Source organism: Mauremys reevesii, linkage group 5 (genome assembly GCF_016161935.1).
Source record: "Mauremys reevesii isolate NIE-2019 linkage group 5, ASM1616193v1, whole genome shotgun sequence".
NCBI classification, from domain to species: domain Eukaryota; kingdom Metazoa; phylum Chordata; order Testudines; family Geoemydidae; genus Mauremys; species Mauremys reevesii.
Window position 1 is genome coordinate 44971869 of NC_052627.1, and position 19946 is coordinate 44991814.

Genomic DNA, 19946 nt, shown 5'->3' on the forward strand with positions numbered 1-19946 from the left:
CTGTAGGTAGCTCTTGTTCAGTACCGTGTAAAGGAAGAATGCAGGTATGTATTATGGCTGTTTTGAGGCATCATGCAAAGAAGGCAGAGTTAAGGTTGCATGAGCATGTGCCTTAATTCTGTATTTCCTTATGTTCACAAGTATGAATTTTGCTGAACTTGATGTTCTGGAAGAGCATGATAATAGCAACAGGCAACCTTCATTCTGCATTAACAAAGTTCTTTGTCAGTGAATTTCCTGGGGGGAAGGGGGAGTGTGTGCTTTAACAAAGAAATGTGGTTGGTATGAGTTAGTGATCACTTGGGCAGTTTTAATCACCATATTAGGTGTGCAGTTGAGATGTTTCATTACCTGGCCACTGTTAATATCTAGTTCTTACATAATGTTTTTTGTCAGCAGATCTCAAAGAAAAAATCATTATCCCTATTCTACAGATGGAAAACTGAGGCACATTGAGGTGAAGGCTTTGCCAAAGTCACCCAGCAGGCCAGTGGCAAAGTTGAGAATAGAGCTTAGGTTTTCTGAGTCCCAATCCACTGCCCTCTCCATTAGGCTGCAGGGTTATTTTATGGTTCCTAAGTGTTCCATTCTCCACCCACATACACTTTGTTATAATGAAATGGGGATAACTGTCATGCTTTGAAGTGTTTGGAAAGCGTACTTGATAACAGGCTGAATGAGAGAAATCTCAGCCGTGGTCTGTCTAGGTTGGCGGAATTTGATTAAAATAAATTCAGTGGACAATATCAATATTAAGTATTTTTTTTATTTTTATTGATTTAAATATTCAGTTGTGCAAAATTATAGGTTTTAAGCATTTTTTCAATTTTTTATTGATTTTAAGTTTTCACAATATCAGGAAATTGTGGGCAGGTTACACAATAATTTAGTGATGGTATCTACTGAGATTCAAAAAGTTAAACTAATTGTCAACATCATACGTCCACATATACAAGGTAAATATCCTTAAATCAAATAAGTTCCCAAGCAGCATTTTTCTTTCTTTGCCTATTTGTTGATAACTGCAATTTACAGAAATATTTTTATCTATTTGTGTGTTGATATCCATGTTTATCAACATTTACCAAAAAAATCTAATCTTTCCATGCCGGTCTTTGTCTCAGACTTTACAGTTTCAGTACATCATGGTTACAGTAACTTTAAGCATAATGAGAGAAAGCTGGTGTGTGTCTTGACTTCTTCCATCCCCTGCAACATATAGCTTCCCCCCATCATTTCCAGGTCATCCTGCTCTGCCCTTTAAATCATTAGCACTTTAGAAGCGAGGTGTGCACACACAAAAGTTGTTAGGCTGTGAATTTTAAGAAGAGCTAGCAAGAGGTCTGGGGAACACTGTATCAGGAACCTCTTGCCCAAATGAACCCCAGGTTGGATATTACTCTTCCCCCAAAAGGCGCACCAATTTTTATGACAATCCAGGTGTGCATCAGATTTTAAAACACCTAGAAGAATTGTCTTTTAAACAGTAGTCTTCTCAATCTTAACTGTAGCAGAGCTGGCACTCTGTGATAATACTGTATGAAATTAATCATCAGCAATTGCTTTGCTATATCTAGACCTCCAGGTATGAAATAACTTTGAGAGGTATAAAATAGCTAAGGCCTTTCATTTTGGTATTTTTATTTTAAAAAAAAAATAAAAAAATCTCTCTCTCTCTCCTGGGAATTGATCAGTGTTCATTCATAAATTTTAAGAAATGGTGAAAACTGGTTAAAAAACAAAAATGAAGGGTGAGGGAGGTGCTTGGTACTCATGAGGCCTGGGAATACTCAAAATGTAGTGGTCAGTGTGCTCTGTGACTGGGAACCAGCTCCCTACCTGTCTCACTTCCCACCACACAGAGGAAGTATAGGTGCTGTGCTGAAGGGCTGGGGCTAGGATGAGGCCCTTTCCGGCGGGGTATGGTCTTGGCTGCTGTAACCTGGGTCTCTGCCAGTCTTATTCCCCAGGGGACGGAGCCTTGTCTCCTCCTCCTGCTGGACAGATCTGAAGGGCCAGGCTCAGGAAGGGACTCTATCCAGCATGAGGTGGGGGGCAGTACTCACAGGGTGTAGCCTTTGGCTCCCCACTTGCAGAGTCCCTGCCTGCTTGCCTATGCAGAGGAATGAAACTGCCAGTTGGTGAAGTGGGGGAGCAAGACGGGCAGGGAGTCTAGTTCCAGCAGCCAAAAACACCTGTACCCTGGTCCTTCAGCATCACCCCATCTGCTTCTGCTACAACAAAAGTCCCAGGTCTCCCAAAAAAGCCAAAATTCAGGTAAAAATTGGTAAAACCCACATGTTGGCTTTATCAAAACCCAGGAATTGTTCTGAGAAAATTGGTAAACACCAAAAAGAAAAGCCTCATAAAGTACCCTGTTAATCGCATTGTGGTCTCAGCTGAATGAGAACACCCCATAGAAATGAATACAGCCTGAAATAATAGCTCTGAGCCATTTGAGCTGCTCCATTGATTTCAGTGGGTGTTTTCATTCCCCTCAGTGGCGTTTGAGAAACCTATGATGTGCATCAAATATGCCCATTCTCAACTCCGCCCCAGTCTCAATAGTGTGTTCTTGGCTCATACTCTGAGGATGCTTCTTGTCCAATCCCCAGGGTTTCCCTAGATGCCATCTCATGTAGGGTAGAGAGAGGGGCTCTGACCCTCCTTGAGGGACCAGGCCTCAGATCCCATGTAGGGCCAGAAAGAGGGGCTCCCCCAGATCCTAGATCATGGGAGGCAGGAAGTGGGGGGTCAGATCCTGGCACATGCAGGGGGGCAGGGAGAAGGGCTAACAGCCAAAGGGGCAAGTCCTCCAGATCTCAGCTTGTGGAGTAGGAGGGGTAGAGACACCACCAGACTGGCAGTTCCCCCTAGATCCCAGCATACATGGCTGGCAGGAAGAGAGTCAGATACCCCAGAAGGGCAAGGCCCCCCACATTCTAGATACTAGCACACACCTGGAGGAGAGGATCTCAGATCCCGCAAGAAGAGGCATTTCCCACCCGCAACCAACTCCTGGTTGGCTCTGCCCCTTTTCTTTCCCAGTCTGCCTGCCACTTTGCCCCCAATCCTTCTGCCCTACCACCCATCCCCATTTCTCTCTCCTTCTCTGGCTGCAGCTCCAAATTCCTCTCCCCCATTCTCACGAATTTCATTCGTCTCCCAGCAACTATTCACATATATAATTGTTTTCAAAAATATTTTGATTTTATTTCCCCTGATGTAATGATGATAACCTGACAGATGGGTTTTAGCAGTGTGGTTACAGACCTTTTGTAGATTTCTGTTCTAGGTGGGTTTCAAACTGACACTAGCTGGATTGGTCAGGCTATTTTTCATCTCCTTGAGCTATCCAGTTGATTTGATACAGACCCTCCTGGCTCCTTTCTCTGAACATGCTTTGTGTAAACTGTTAACTCATGAGCAGTAGGCATGAGAGCTAAACTCTTTGGTGAACACTTTCGTGAAATGTGCCCTCCCAAAGGGCCAGTGGGTGCCAAACTCTAGGTGGGGGTAACTCTTGAGCACCTGAGATTCCTGGGCCAGGATCAGAGCCCTAGTTCGATCCCCAGGTCTGGGCAAAAAACACTAGTAGAGTGTATTAACTAATCTTACCAAAAAAAGCTGGGGGCTGTTTAGGAACCACTTTGTCAAATTACCCCAAATTTGGAGTCACTAACCTGTAAGAAGCACACCAAATTTCAAGGCAATCTGAGTAAGCCTGCAGATTTTAGAGCACTTAAAGTATATCGACAATGCAATTGAAAATCTATGGCTGGCCCATGCCAGCTGGCTAGTGCTGCAGTGCTGTTATACTGTAGTGCAGACTTCTGCAGCCTGAGCTCTGGGACTCTCTCACTTTGTTACAGCCCAGGTTACAGCCTGAGCCTGGAAGTCTACTTTGCAATGAAACAGCCTCCCAGCCTGAGTCCAAGTCAGTTGGTATGAGCCAGCCATGGGTGTCTAATTGCAGTGTAGACATACCCTTAGAGTCAAGCTTTAAATAGAAAACTGGTCTTAGGCCTGGTCTACACTACGGGGTTAGGTTAAATTTAGCCACGTTGGGTCGATTTTAAAAATGAATGCGTCCACACAACCAACCCCATTCCATCGACCTAATGGGCTCTTAAAATCGACTTCTGTACTCCTCCCTGGCAAGGGGAGTAGCACTAAAATCAACTTTGCTGGGTCGAATTTGGGGTAGTGTGGACGCAAATCGATAGTATTGGCCTCTGGGAGCTATCCCAAAGTGCTCCATTTTGATCACTCTGGACAGCACTTAGAACTCTAATGCACTAGCCAGGTACACAGGAAAAGCCCTGGGAACTTTTGAATTTCATTTCCTGTTTGGTCAGCATGGCGAACTCAGCAGCACAGGTGACCATGCAGTCCCCCCAGAATCATAGCGCATAGAATATTTCTACGCTCCCCCTATCATCTCCATCCCTGAGGTTATCGCAGATTAGAAGGCGAAAAAAATGCATTCGCGATGCCTTGTTTTCTGAGCTTATGCAGTCCTCCTGCACTGATAGGGCACAGCTTAATGCATGGAGGCATTCAGTGGCAGAGGCCAGGAAAGAATTAAGTAAGTGCGAAGAGCGGAGGCAGGACACGATGCTGAGGCTAATGGGGGAGCAAACTGACATGAAGAAGCATCTGTTGGAGTTGCAGGAAAGCCAACAAGAGCACAGACCCCCGCTGCATCCACTGTATAACTGCCTACCCTCCTCCCCATGTTCCATAGTCGCCTCACTCAGACGCCCAAGAATGCGGGAGGCTCTGGGCACCCAGCCACTCCACTCCAGAGGATGGCCCAAGCAACAGAAGGCTGTCATTCAAACGGTTTGATTTTTAGTGTGGTTACAATAAGCAATGCGGCCTTGTCCTTCCCTCCTCCCCCACCCCACCCGGGCTACCTTGTCCGTTATCTTTTTTTTAAATTAATAAAGAATGCATGGTTTCAAACAGTAGTTACTTTATTTCGAAGGGGGAGGGTGGTTGGCTTACAGGGAATTAAAATCAACAAAGGGGGCGGGTTTGCATCAAGGAGAAACACACACAGCTGTCACACCGAAGTCTGGCCAGTTATAAAACTGGTTTTCAAAGCCTCTCTGATGCGCAGCACACCTTGCTGTGCTCTTTTAATCACCCTGGTGTCTGGCTGCTCAAAATCGGACGCCAGGTGATTTGCCTCAACCTCCCACCCCACCATAAATGTCTCCCCCTTACTCTCACAGATATGGAGCATACAGCAAGCAGCAATAACAATGGGAATGTTGGTTGCGCTGAGGTCTGACCAACAGTGCCAGCGAGTTTTTAAACGTCCAAAGAGACATTGTACCACCATCTGCACTTGCTCAGCCCATAGTTGAACTGCTCCTTACCACTGAGCAGGCTTCATGAATGGATCCCCGAGCTCGTCACTAGGGAGCAGGAGAGCAGAGTTTCAGCGGAAGCAGTGGATGATGACGGTTAGCAGTCCTACTGCACTGTCGGCTTCGAAGGCAAGGAGCTGCTGCTGTGTAACAATACTAGCTGCTGCGGGTGCTTGTGTGTCGAATGCTTAGAGGTCCGGGTAGGGCAAGGTACCTCAGCCAAGGCAAAAGAACAAGAGCTCTGGAGCTGTTACATATTCAACCACAGAAGTGCTATGGGGTGTTACAGCGCTGACGGGACTGGAATGTACGGCTGCAAGACTTCTTCACCAGCAACAAAGGACAGGAATATGATGCACCTAAAATCTAAAAAGGCCTGAACATTTCCCAGAGTCACTACCCTTGATAACAGAACGTCAATGATTGCATTGGCTACTTGGATCATAGCAGCCCCCACAGTAGACTTGCCCACAACAGCAGCGGTGACAGTGAGCTGAGCAGGCTCCATGGTTGCTGTGGTATGGCATCTGCATGAGTAACCCAGGAAAAAAGGTGTGAAACAACTGTCTGCCGTTGCTTTCACGGAGGGAGGGGCAACTGATGACATACCCAAAACCACCCGCAACAATGTTTTTTGCCCCATCAGGCACTGAACCCAGAATTCCAATGAGCGGTGGAGACTGCGGGAACTGTGGGATAGCTGCCACAGTGCACTGCTCCAAAAGTCAGTACTAGCCACGGTAGTGAGAATGCACTCCGACTTAATGCGCTAAGTGTGGACATATGCAATCATCTGTATAAAATCGATTTCTAAAAATTGACATCTATAAAATCGACCTAATTTCGTAGTGTAGACATACCCAGAGTGTGTCAGCCACACATTATTGGACCTTGTGATGTTCTCCTGGATAGTATGGGGAAATAATTCCCTTCATTATAGGTGTTACTGGATGAAACTTTGACCCGTGTTATGCAGACGATCATATATTTTGACATATGCGGTTTACAATTATCTGATCAAAGTAAACAGCCTGAAATCAAACTAATAAAATCTCAAACAGCATTTTTCTTTCTTTTCTTATCTGAAATTTGACACATGTATGCGTGTATGGAGAAATCGACATTTATTGACAAAAATCTAATCCTTCCAAGCCTGGATATAAAGTAGCATTGTTGAATGGGTTTCACTCCTGCTTTTCTCAGCTTTTTTTTATTTACTTTGCTGACTGATTGTGGCTTGGTTATGAGCAACAGTTGTTTTCTGCACAGAATATTTTTTGCAGTCATCAGTGTTTGAAATAGGTATTTCTGTGTAAATGGGCAAACTTCTGTTTAATATGCAGTTTGCGTGTATCTTTTTTTTTCTTCTCATTTTCTATGTTCCAGCAATGTTCTCTGGTAAAACTAGCGTATGAGTTATTAGGGGAAAAAAATGATTACTAGGGATTTATTACAAATTCATAAGTTCTTTATCACGTACATTTACACAATTGTAGGTATGAAAGAATTTGATCTTTAAAATATTATAGCTTCTCATAAAATGTTTTGCAGATTTGCTCATTTTTTAATCAGCCTTTTTTTAGATTTAGGTCCAAACTTTTAAAGGTAGCACTTAAGTGATGTAAGAGCCTAAATCTCTTTTTTTTTTTTTTCAGAAGGGGGAAATCCCTGTTGAAAATGAGATTTAGGCTCATAAATCAATTAGGCATCGCAATGCTGAGTGCTGCAATGCCTAAATATCTTTAAAAATATGGGCCTAAGATCCCAATATTTTATGATGCAGACAATTGTGTCAAACATTTTATTTTCATAGTATAATTTACCTAATATTGAAATCCCTGAAATTTATAGAAACTTGTAAATATGTATGACGATAAATTATATAGCTCCCAGTCTGGCACAGCACTTATACATGTGCTTAACTTTAAGCACATGAATAGTCTCAATTATTTAAAAATACACTGACTAGAGTGGAACTACTTACCTGCTTGGCTGTATTGGCCCACAGAAAAGAGCTTTAGCATTGTATTAAGGATTAGGGAGCAAAATTTTTGTATATACTGTTCCACACTTGGTTTTTCTAATATAAAAGCATAATCAAAATGTAATTTCTTACCTGGAAATGTTTTTCCTCCTTCCCTTTAGAACGGCCAAATTCCACTAAAGTTATAAAAGCAGGGAAACCGAAGACCAGGAAACCCAGCAAGGTTTGTATTAAAGCAGTTTAATCTGTGAGTCTCAGGTCTGATTAGATTGAGACCATATAATACAGTCTATTGATTTGAACTAACATTTTAACTGCACTGTTGATATGATGATAAATGTAAAATGTCAATAGAGAAATATTTTTTTCCTAAATATTTTTATCTGTATAAGTAGCTGGTATTGTTCAAGTAAATTTTAGTTTGCTGGGAAATGTTTAAGGTTGCATCCTAAAGATGTGTTATGATCTCCCTGGCTGATGGGTTAATTCAGGTGATAGTGGGGGTGGGGGGGATGTCAAAAAAGGGGACATGATCAAAAATTTAGAAAGAGCTGAAGGCTGTAGCATCGGAAGCAGCAAAGAAAGATTTTTTGTAAAGGGTATAGTAGGATTATCTGGTAAACAAATATAGAGGATAGTATGCAGAAACAGTAGTACTCATGAACACACAAGATTCTGATGAGTTGGTAACCACAGAAGCAAAGCTAGATTGATCTGTGGTGGTCTTTTTTTTACTCCTGGGGGAATTTTGTGCACCTGTGCATGCGTGGAAAGCAAAGGAAAGCAGTGCGGAGGCAGGGAGGGGAGTCTGGGGACACCCATGAACATAGTTGGGGGTGGGCAATGCCCCCCCAAAACAGAGGCAAGGCGTGGAGGGGCACATGGTATCACTTGCCATTGCCTTCCCCAATTTCTGCACGTGCAGAACTGCCCTGCTGTATGAGGGTGCTGCTCCACTCTGCAGCAGGATGCCACTTCCTGGGTCCTAGTGTCAGTTGTGCTCTCTTTCTGTGTGTACAACAGTGAGTGCCCACAGTGTGGCAGGGCGAGGGGGGGAGAGGCAGTGGAGAAGGAAAGGGGTGGGATGAGGGAGTGAGGAGAGAGGGATGTGGAAGGGGACAGTTGGGAGAGATGGGGAGAGGATATGGAAATCAGGAGGGGGAGCGGGAGCCTGGTAGGTAGCATCCCCTCAACAGCAGTTGCAGCTGGGGCTCCCTGTTAAGCAGGCCTTTTGAACCCCCACTCTGAGCCCCCTGCACCTAGACCCCCACTCTCCCAGCGCCTGAACCTCTCCACTAAGTCCCCCACATCCGGACCCTCCTGGTGAGCCCTAGACCCCCTCCCCTCCAAGCCCCCTCTGCTGAGCTCCAGCCACCGTCACCTGGACCCCACTGCAGCGTCCCATTGCCCCTGCAAACCCCCAGCGAGGACTGTGCATCCACATCCCCCGCTAAACTGCCCACATCCAGATTGCCCCACACAGAACCCTCTTACTCTATGCCTGGATCCCTCCACACTTAGGCTCAGCCCAGTAGAATCCATCTGCTCACACTGGTGTGCCTGGTGCAGAGAAGCAGTGCTGGCTCTTGCACTGTGTCAGGGTTGGGTGCAGCCTCACCGCCAAGTCCCTGTCTCAGGGAGGAGGTAGTGCTGTAGGGTGATCTTCCACCTCCATGCAACCAGTGGCCTTCGCTCCCCACTGCCACGCTGGAGCCTCTACATTTATTTATTGACAAATAAAACTTTTGCAGAGTTTTTATTTTGGGGGGGCAGAATTTTTAAGTTTTTGGCACGGAATTCCCTCAGGAGTAATCTTTGGAGCCTGATGATTAGTGTTGTCTTAGGTTTCTTGTGTTTTCCAATTTTATAATAAGAATAAAATTAATTTGTATATTACATTGTGTATATAACATTTCAGATTTCTTATGTCTGATTTCTAAGAGTAGATGGCTTATCTGACTCCAAGTGTACAAAGTAATTTGAACTTTTAAACATGAAGCAGCAGTTATGTATGTAATCTAGTGTTGGAGAAGATTTTCCAATGGTTTTAAAATATTTGTGACTAAAAATGTCTTTGAATTTTATTTAGGGTCAGTTATATTTTATTTTTATAATTAAATGATACTGAAGCTTCAAAATAATGTCTGGTGATGTTGACCTTAGGAGCAATAACAGATTGCTTCCAGTGAAAATTTGTCAATATTCTAAACATTTCTTGTTTTTCCAAAAAAGCTATTGTTTTAGCATCAAATGCTTTTTTAAATTGAAAGCCTAAGATTCTTTGAATGATTGCATTTGTCCATCGTAGATGTTGCATGGCTCATGCAACCGTGCAGTGTTTTCTCCCTGGCAGTACCTGAAGGGATGGCCATGCATGCACCCTGGTTTCTCTCATGCCCCTCCCTTCCTTCTGTTCCTTTTAACTGTCTGGTGGCTGGAGCATGTTACTGTGCTTTGGTACAGTCCCTCATTCCTCTGTGAACACACAAAGATTGTATATAGTTATAATTCTTAATTAGTAGTAGTTATTTTTTTATCCATTTGGACATTTGTTTCTTTAATTTATTTGCTCTAGGTCAGTAAGCTTCTTCAAGCTTTGGTTGGTACTGGGGGAGGCTATGCCAAGGCCCCTGGCTTTATGCCTTGTTCCCAGTGTCAAAAACCAATCGCTCATTAGTAACCCCCACTCTCACTGTTCCACATCAGAGGCCTGGTCTACACTGGGGTGGGGGTCGAACTAAGGTACGCAAGTTCAGCTACGCAAATAGCGTAGCTGAACTCGAACTACCTTAGTTCGAACTACTCACCCGTCCAGACGCCGCGGGATCAAAGTCCGCGCCTCCCCCGTCGACTCCGCCACCGCTGTTCGCGGTGGTGGAGTTCTGGAGTCGACAGGAGTGCGTTCGGAGTTCGATATATCGTGTCGAGATGAGACGCGATATATCGAACTCCGAGAAGTCGAACGCTACCCGCCGACCTGGGCGGGTAGTATAGACGTAGCCAGAGACAGGTGTCTGATCTTCTGCAGCTACAAATCAGGAACAAGGAAGTGCCTTAGATATATTTTCACGGAGGCCATTCTTCACACGGCTCGGTTGGTGCAGGGGAGTGAATCGACTGTTCCTTCACAAGTACTCTTACAACCTTGCTAACTGACATTTGACCAAAGGAGATCTCCTTCATCAGAGTCATCCTCCAGCAAGCCTATGCGCTTGGAGCATTCTTATTTGACTTCAATATCCTTGGTGCAGGACTCCTCTACAGCAGAATCTCAGTGGTTTGAGCATTGGCCTGCTAAACCCAGGGTTGTGAGTTTAATCCTTGCAGGGCCATTTAGGGATCTGGGGCAAAAATCTGTCAGGGACGGTACTTGGTCCTGCTGTGAAGGCAGGGGACTGGACTCAATGACCTTTCAATTCTATGAGATAGGTATATCTCCATATTAAAGTAAGCCACTCTGGTACCAAAGGTTACCTACTTTCTCGCAGGTCCCTGTCATAGGACTGAGCTGTTGACTCTCGTACACATATGGGGGCCATTGAGGCAGGCTACTTTATTGGTGACTACAATGGATCTGTCACTTCTGCTTACTGTGGATCAATTGTCTATCTTAATGTCAACAAAACTGAAGCTACATAATTACAAAGGACCTGTTGTGCCTCTCAGTGTTTGTATCACCATTTATTCATGGTGAAGGCCATTTACTGGTACTATTGCATGCAGCGTAGACTTTTACCAGCATTGGTGTCTGTTATGGCATCCTTTTTCTGAGGACCAGTACCATCTTCTTTAGCTTCTTCTGTGATGACATCTAGGCCTACGATACCTGCTCCACCTCTGTGCTCAGTACTGAAAGCCAGGTACTGCATTCTCACCATAGATCTTAGGCCTGGTCACTTGTCTCTTCCCAGAATTGCACCAATGTGACCTTCAAAGTAGTCCTACTTCTCATTGGAATCCAGAGTGGGTTCCTATGCCTCCCATTACAGACAGTCCAATTCATCCTCCAGAACTCATTCCTACTCTCATAGAAGACACTCATCAAGAGCAGATTGGACTCTCATACCATATCAGTCTCCTCATTGGCCTTTCTCTGGCATCAAGATTGTCATCCCCACTTCCTCACAGAAGCCGGTCTCTGAGAAAGAAGAGGGTTCCCTGACTAGTATCAATAGACCAGCGATTATTGACACAGAATAGCCCACAGACACTATACTACAGGCCATTCCTCAACCTCCCTTGGATTTACCTTCGACTTTGGCTGTGCAGGACTTGCCTCAAGAGGGATCTAATGAGGCTCTGGTACCAGAAGCTGCTTCTCTGCTACCGATGACTTCAGAGTTTACCAAGAACGGAAAAGGACAGCTACAGCCCTTGGTGTTCAAATAGAACTGGTGGAGGAAAATTCTCCTACATTTATAGACATATTACACCCAGCTGTGGCAGTGACAGTAGCCCTTCCTAAAAATGAGGGGATAATGCAGCCTACTAAGTCACTCACAAATCCCTTCATATGTGGTAAAAGACAGAGAATAAATACCAGATACTGTCTCATGGGTATGACCAGTTTTATTTTGCACTCTACACCGGGCTCACTGGTGGTAGCTGGAGTGAATGAATGGCACTGCAAAGGTTGAGCTAAGGCTACCCAGAAGGAAAAGGATGCAAAAAAGCTAGACCTTTTTAGGAGAGAGGTGTATTCAGTGGTGGGGTTTTAGTTTCGCATTGCCCCTCTCCATTTGAGTAGTCCTATTTCCAGCAACCTTGCCCTCTTGGACCAATGTCTAAATTCCTAAAAAAAAGTTACCTAAGGACTCTGGGGATGAGTTCCAGTCTCTCTTGGTGAGAAGTCATCTGGTCTGTATGTCAGCTCTGCGGGCTTCCTTGGACACTGCAGTCCCAGCTTCAGGGATCATGGTGATGGCATTAACGATGCACCATTTCTCATAGTTATGGTCGTCAGGGATTCCTTGAGAAATACAGCTGACAATTAAAGACTTTTTCCTTTTGCGCCCAGGAGACAAAATATTATCCTCAGTTTCAGCTGAGACAACAGTTCTACCTCTCCAGGCAGTTTGACTAAACCATGGACAAACACAGGCTGCGTAGAAGGAGGCTTCCGCTATCTGCCTTGGTCACTTTGCCAAGGCAGCCAAAGGCCTCAAAGCATCCTGTTTGACTCCTCTGTTGAGGACAGCATACCTATCAGTGCAGATCTTACTGGCCCTTTCTCTGCCTGTGGGAACAGGTTATCGAATTTCCTAAGTGTGTGGTAGACTATCACCACAGAGAAATTAGTGCTAAACATGGTGGATTCAGGATATACCCAGTAGCTCTCTCAAGTCCATGCTAAGGCAAGAAGTGGAGACTGTGTTCAGGAGCTAAGGAAGAAGTGCCTCTTCAGCATGGAGGCAGGGTTTTTTACTATCGTTTCCTAAAGCCAAAGGGGATGTCAGACCCATTCTAAACCTTCAGATCAAACAAGCTGTATCAGGAGACACTCATGGTGTATCAGGAACTCCTTAACTCTCAGTGCATCATACCTGCTGGGAGTTCAGAATTGCCTGGCAGACTGCCTGAGCAGACTGTTCAGCCTAGATCATGAATGATCTCTCAACACTACAGTTCTAAAGTTGATTTGAGCGTGTGTGGGGATTCCTACGATGAATTTGTTTGCAACTGAGCAGAACAGGAAATGTCCTCAGTTCTGTTCCTGAGCTGGCCACAGTCCATTTCAGATGCTTTCATGGACAAAAACCTGCTGTGTGTATACACCCCAGCACCCCTCTTTCCAAAGACATAGTGAAACTAAATCAAGAACGAGGCAGAATAATCTTCACACTCCAGACTGGTTGAGGCAACTCTACTACTTGGATCTGCACAGATTGTCCATCAGAGAACTCTTATTTCTGCCACTAGGCAAAGACTTGATCTCCCAGCATTACATGCACATATTGCACCTGAATCTGCATGTGGTGAACCTCTCATCTTGGTTCCTTGGTGCTTAAAACCAGAGGAGCCGCACTGTTCAGTGACAGTCCAGAATGTCCTGCTCAGCAGCAGAAAGCCATCCATGAAAGCTCCTTCCTTTTTTAAATGGAAGTGCTTCTCTACCTGAGCAGCTAGCCATAATGTCTCCTACACAATCTACAATTCAAAATATTTTGGACTGTCTTTTACATCTTAAAGAATCAGGTCTAACATTGAATGCCATTAAGGTGCATTTGATTGCAAATTCAGCATTTCACCTGTATATTGCTGAAAGGACTGTTTTCGCTAATCCTAGGATAACCATGTTCCTAAATGGACTAGATAGACTGTTTCCCACCTATTCAGGATTCAGATTCACCTTCAGATATGAATCTAGTTCTGTCAGGTCTTACGGATCCTCTTTTCAAGCCCTTAGCCTCTTGCTCAATGTTACGCCTCTTGGTGAAGATGGCCTTTTTGCTAGCCATCACCTTTGTGGGGAGAGTGGGGGAGCTACATGCCCTGGTAACAGATTCTTCATGTAATATAGTCTACAGGGACAAGGTGAAGTATAGGGTTTGGCCTGTGTTATACAGGAGGTCAGACTAGATGATCACAAGGTTCTCTTCTAAGAGCATAAGAATGGCCATACTGGGTCAGACCAAAGGTCCATCTAGCCCAGTATCCTGTCTTCCAACTGTAGCCAATGCCAGGGCCCCCGAAGGGAATGAGCAGAACAGGTAATCATCAAGTGATCCATTCTCTGTCGGTCATTCCCAGATTCTGGCAAACAGAAGCTACGGACACCATCCCTGCCCATCCTGGCTAATAGCCATTAATGGACGTAGCCTCCATGAATTTATCTAGTTCTTTTTTGAACCCTGTTATAGCCTTGGCCTTCACAACATCCTCTGGCAAAGAGTTCCACAAGTTGACTGTGCATTGTGTGAAAAAATACTTTCTTTTGTTTCTTTTAAACCTGCTGCCTATTTTCATTTGGTGACCCCAAGTTCTTCTGTTAGAAGAAGTAGTAAATAGCAAGTCCTTATTTATTTTCTCTACACCAGTCATGATTTTATAGACCTCTCATATCCCTCCTGAGTTCTCTCATTTCCAAGCTGAAAAGTCCCAGTTTTATTAATCTCTCCTCATACGGAAGCCGTTCCATACCTCTAATCATTTTTGTTGCCCTTTTCTGAACCTTTTCCAGTTCCAATATACCTTCTTTGGGATGGGGCGGCCACATCTGCATGCAATATTCAAGATGTGGGCATGCCATGGATTTATATAGAGACAATATGATATTTTCTGTCGTCTTATCTATCCCTTTCTTAATAATGCCCAACGTTCTGTTCGCTTTTTTGACTGCTGCTGCACATTGAGTGGATGTTTTCAAAGAACTATTCACAATGACTCCAAGATCTTTCTTGAGTGGTAACAGGTAATTTAGAGCCCATCATTTTATATGTAGAGTTGGGATTATGTTTTCCAATGTGCATTGCTTTGCATTTATCAACATGCTGGCCTTGGAATCTGTGAAACCCTAAGTTTCTTTCCAAAGTAGTATCTGATTTCCACTTCATTAGTCAATATACTTACCGGTCCTTTTTCTGAATCCACATGCTCACAAAACTAAAAGCTGTACACTTCGGGTATATGCCAAGCCCTACCCTTTTACCTGGGTAGAACAAAGCACTTTGGTTTCTTCCCAGCTCTTTGGGTCCTCTGTAGAACAGTTACGACACAATGGCTCTTGAGATGGATTACCAGCTGCATTGCTATGTGCTATTCTGTTAAAGGTAGTACACCTCATGAAAAGTCAGCACATTGCATATAGGGTGCATTTCCTCCTCTACTACATTTGTGGAAAACGCCCCCATTGTCAACATTTGTACAGCAGCAACGTGGTCCTCTGTTAACATATTTGCTAGATTATGTTATTACTGTGCCATCGAGGGAAGATGAGAATGTGGGGAAAACAGTCCTATATTCTGTCTTCAGATGAGACACCTAGCCCCACCTCCACTGAAAATCGCTTGGGGGCATCTGCAGTGGAATGGACATATACAATCATTCAAAAGACAAAATGGTTACTCATCTTTTTGTAGCTGTTGCTTTTTTGAGATGTGTTGCATATGTCCGTTCCAAAACCCACCCTCCTTCCTCAGTGCGTTGGAGTCCTCCATCTAACCTTCTGGTAGGAAGGCTCCATCCTTCATACTCTCTGTTCAGAACATGAGGGAAACCAGGGAGCATGCATTGCAGCTCTACAGTTGGAGCATGGGAAAACTCACCAGCACAGTGAAATGGACATATGCAACACAATTCAAAGACAACTAGTTATGAGGTGAGTAACCTTTTTTAACACTTTTTCTTAGGACTATTAACGTAGCTGTGAAGAGATCTGTGGGCAGAGGGGAGATTATCAGAGATTTAAAGAGGGGAAAAAGAGTTAATATATTATTACATTTAGCAGCCTAGTTGCTTTCATCTAAAAGATTTTTATCCAAATGAAATACACCTGTCCAGTAGCATATTGTAACTGTGTGACACATGGGGTTTTTAATTAGCTGCTGGGAGTGCTTTTTATGGCTTTATCCATTAAATGGAACTCTGTCCATCAAGGAGTTAGGCTGGCAATTACAGTAACAGCAAGCTAAAGAAGTTTGTCATTAGGATCCCCTTTTTAACATTGTTTTATTTTAAATCTTAGTGTACTGTTGTGTAGAACTTTGTGTTGGAGGCAACCACTCTGAGTAACTGACTGGATTGCACACTGTTGTTGTTTTTTTGTTGGTTAAAGTAATGTTGTACCTGGTGTCTGTTACAGTTCTCACATATCAAATGAGAAGTGATTTATTGTGATTACTGCTATGAAACATAGTCCATCTCTGACCACCACTGTTAAGTGTACCAGACCTCATCCCCTCATTCTGAAATGCTGTTCTGGTAAACATACATTTTGTTACTTTACAGGCTAGTGACTTCAATGATATCACAAATTGGCCGACACCAAGTGAAATAGCAAACAATGAAGTGAGTATACTATGTTTGTATACTTTTATATATAGTCTGAATTATATTTTTTATAAACCTACAAAGCTTGTGTACCCCTCTGTTGCAAGCTCATTATATGGTGAATCTGGTTAGGTATTTTAGGGTTTCAGCAGAAAAACTGAAAAGGATTTTGCAATATGAGTCAGAGTTCACTAAGTACACTTTATGATTCAGGTGATACATGTCTATCCCCTCTCCATCCCACTGAGGTGGAACAACACCAGTTCTGCTGATTTCAGGACCCTCCTATACATGGAAGTGTACAAGATTTATCCCATAATTTTACATTTTAATTCACCTTTAAGAAGTGTCAGTGTGGATCTTCCTTTTTGAGATGTGTGTGCATGGACAATGAATCATTTGCAACACTGTAACCTTTGGGGCTTTGTACATGCTTCCTCATGGATCTAAATGCTTAGTGCAAGGTTCTATAAGCAGCCATGGCCCTGACTCCATCCTGCTTCCTTCATCTTCTTCAGGAGTGAACACTGAATCCCTGGAAAACTTTTCTGTTACATTCAAATTCTTACTGTGCCTGTCACCATGATATTGATGTGTTGAGCTGGGCTAATAACTCTTATTTCAGTTCACCGGCAGTACAAAAGAAAAAACAACTTTAATTTCAGGTCAAACCAAATGAAAATATTGTGACAACTTTTGGTGAATTGAAAAGATCTGTTTTGGGTTAAACAAAACATTTCCTTTGGCCTGAAACAATTTTTTGGGTGGCTAAATGGCTAGAGCACTTACCTGGGATGTGGATGACACAGCTTCAATCCCCCAGTCTGCTTGATGTGGAGAAGAGATTTGAATTTGGGTCTTCCATATCACAGGAGAGTGCCCTAACTGCTGGGCAAGGGGGTATTCTGGGACAGACCTCTCTCAATCTCTTCTGTTGAAGCTGTTACACTTTATAAATAATTAGTCATTGGAGCAGGCACTTGAACATCCTAGGTGAGTGCCCCAGAGAGCAGGCTATAGAATCGTGTTCTCTCTTTCCCTGGCCCAATGACTGTTCTTTGTCATTCATAATAAAATAATATATTGTTGGATTTAGATAGGCTTCATACTAGTTTTGTGACTTCAAGTGCTGTTTCAGTCTTTGGCTCCATTCTGCCCCATCATGATTTTCTTGATGCTGGAACCAACCAAAGGGTTTTGAGGTTCAAGTGATAGTTTGTTTCCTATGATGGTACAATGTCTGATATGAGCCAAAGGAACCACCTTAAGTGTGTCTTTTAGGGATATTCACAGACCAAAATCTATTCAAGCTTTGCTCTTCAATTCTGCCAGGAACCTGAGTCTACTGAAGGCATTTTGCGTGGAACTGTCATCCTCTACTGTCAATGTTCTTTTTGGGCCAGATCCAGCCAAGTTCATTGGCACCAGTGACTGCACTGATGACATCAACATTGAAACTTATGCAAATATTAAAGAAACTACTCTAGGATTTGGGTCTGTGATATCAGGGCATAAAAGGAGTGTAAGATGAAGCAGCACCACTAATCTGGGTGTTCTCTGAGATTCAGTTCAAAACAATGGAAGTGTATAATGTGTATTCTGAGAGTCTGCCACAGAATTCCGTTCTTCCTACTAAATTGTGCTTCAGGATCTCAACTTCCTTTTTTTTTTTTTTAAGAATTGTTGTTAGCCTTTATGATTGCAGAGAAAACCTGAACAGGATGTAAACCAGTGACAATCGATGCCCATGTGGGTCTGCAGAGAGCCTGAAACAACAGCTCTAAGAGGTGCATACCACCCTTGTTACCTATGCCACCTATATACAAGTTGGTGGATAGATTGTATCGGGCTCCTTAATTGGATTTTGAGCATTTATATACCCATGTAACACCATGGCACTCTCAGCAGTCACTGAGGGGTCAAGGATATGAAGAGAGCCACTTTCTACACTCTTCGACAAGGAGACAAAGATGATAAACTTAACTGTGTCATAAGATGTGCTCAGCAGCAGCTTTGCACCATAAAGTTGCAAATTTGTGGGTGCTGCTGGTGAGGTAAAACGATCTGCTTTGGGATAAGTTCCTCCCTTTGTCAGAGTGCCTTCCTGGGTAGTTGAAAATAGACATAAGCCATCAGTAAGGAGGGTCAGAAATGGGCTCATCCATGCCCTCTTTGATACTTCATATGTGAAGTAAAAGTCAGGGTGTCTGAGTTTGTATAGTCTTCCAATAGCTGGAAATCTAGAGATTATTCAGTGTTAGTTCTATTTGAGTCTATTGCAAGCTGCTTTGCCATTCCCATACCTTTTCAGGCATTCCTCTTGTGAGAAAATGCAATATGAAGTAACTTCCCTTCCATGACTGAGAACAATAGAAGTTTCCCAGAATATTTGGAAAGAGTTCCTCTCTCATTCCCTAGTTTCTATGGGGGAAAGAGAAACTAGGGAACTATCCTATACTGGAGCTAAGAAATTGAACAGGTACACAGAGGTTTAAATTCTGTATGACTTTAATCCCTTTTTAAGCCAGTGTGATTGATTTGGGGCTCTGTCTAAAAGAAGTCTATTTCTGTATGTCTTTCCATCTGGTCCACTGAAAGTACTTAAGTCTCTCTCTATGTGTAGACCACTACCAAAACAGATTCCTTCACATGCTTTACAGCATCAAGGATCTTTACCATTTACCTGGTTGTAGTTGCTGCTCCTTGAGGTATTTAGGGGTTATAACATCAACCAAAAGAGTCTGTAAGATGCCAGTCGTGATTGCTGAGGTGCCGTAAATAGTATTCCATAAAAGTAAGGTACATTCCAAATTGCTAACTTGGTGGCTTCTGACTTCTGTATGAATGTCTGCCTTACAGTATTTTTCTAAGATCCTGCACATTACCAGATGAGGCTAGGTTGCATAGTGCAAGATGTTAAAATTGCATTTAGCTGCAGCAAATGTAGGACTGTTACTTATATGCAAATTTCCTACATTACCTATGGCTTATGGTAATAAATTCAGGGGGAGACTATCTTTGCTAAAAGGCTGCCTAAAGGGTTAAGCTTTGCATTCAAATCTGTTACGTTGCGATACCTAAAGTGTATTCTAACAGATCCAAAGCAGTCATCGCAACATTTCTGAAAAATCTTTGATTGTATGTTTGCAAGACATAATTTTGATTGTTAATATGATGCCCAATTAAAGAAAAGTCTTCCAATATTTATTTAAAATACTACACAATTTTCCTTCTTTGAGAGTTGTTGTTACTGAATCTCCCAGAAGTGATCTGCAGTATACAGGCAGTATTCAATGGAAAACAGTTACTTGTAAATTCCTTAACCTGAATTCTGTAAGTAAAATATATAGACAGTTATTGTCAACCACCTTCTGGTACCCTTTTTAATCTGTTTTTAAATTCTGATTAAATGGAATGGAAGAATGAGAGTTGGTGCCCATTGTTCTTTGTAACCTTGAACAAATATTTGGATTGATTAGGGAACATACTTACAGCTCCACTAGTCAGAGGCTTCTGAGATATTCTGTTTAAAGATTAAAACAGATTAGTGTCCTGTAAGTGAGGCTCTATAAAGCCAGTAACTACAGTTCAAGTAG

General features: G+C 43.1%; 1 protein-coding gene across 5 annotated transcripts in view; it reads left to right on the forward strand.

Moving 5' to 3' along the window:
* LARP1B (La ribonucleoprotein 1B) overlaps nucleotides 1-19946 on the forward strand; it is a 116563-nt gene that overhangs the window by 22220 nt on the left and 74397 nt on the right. For all 5 annotated transcript variants that reach the window (XM_039540143.1, XM_039540144.1, XM_039540147.1 and 2 more), the window contains exons 2-3: nucleotides 7524-7585; nucleotides 16309-16368. In XM_039540143.1, the coding sequence (XP_039396077.1) occupies nucleotides 7524-7585; nucleotides 16309-16368 (122 nt within the window). The remainder of the gene's footprint in view (nucleotides 1-7523; nucleotides 7586-16308; nucleotides 16369-19946) is intronic.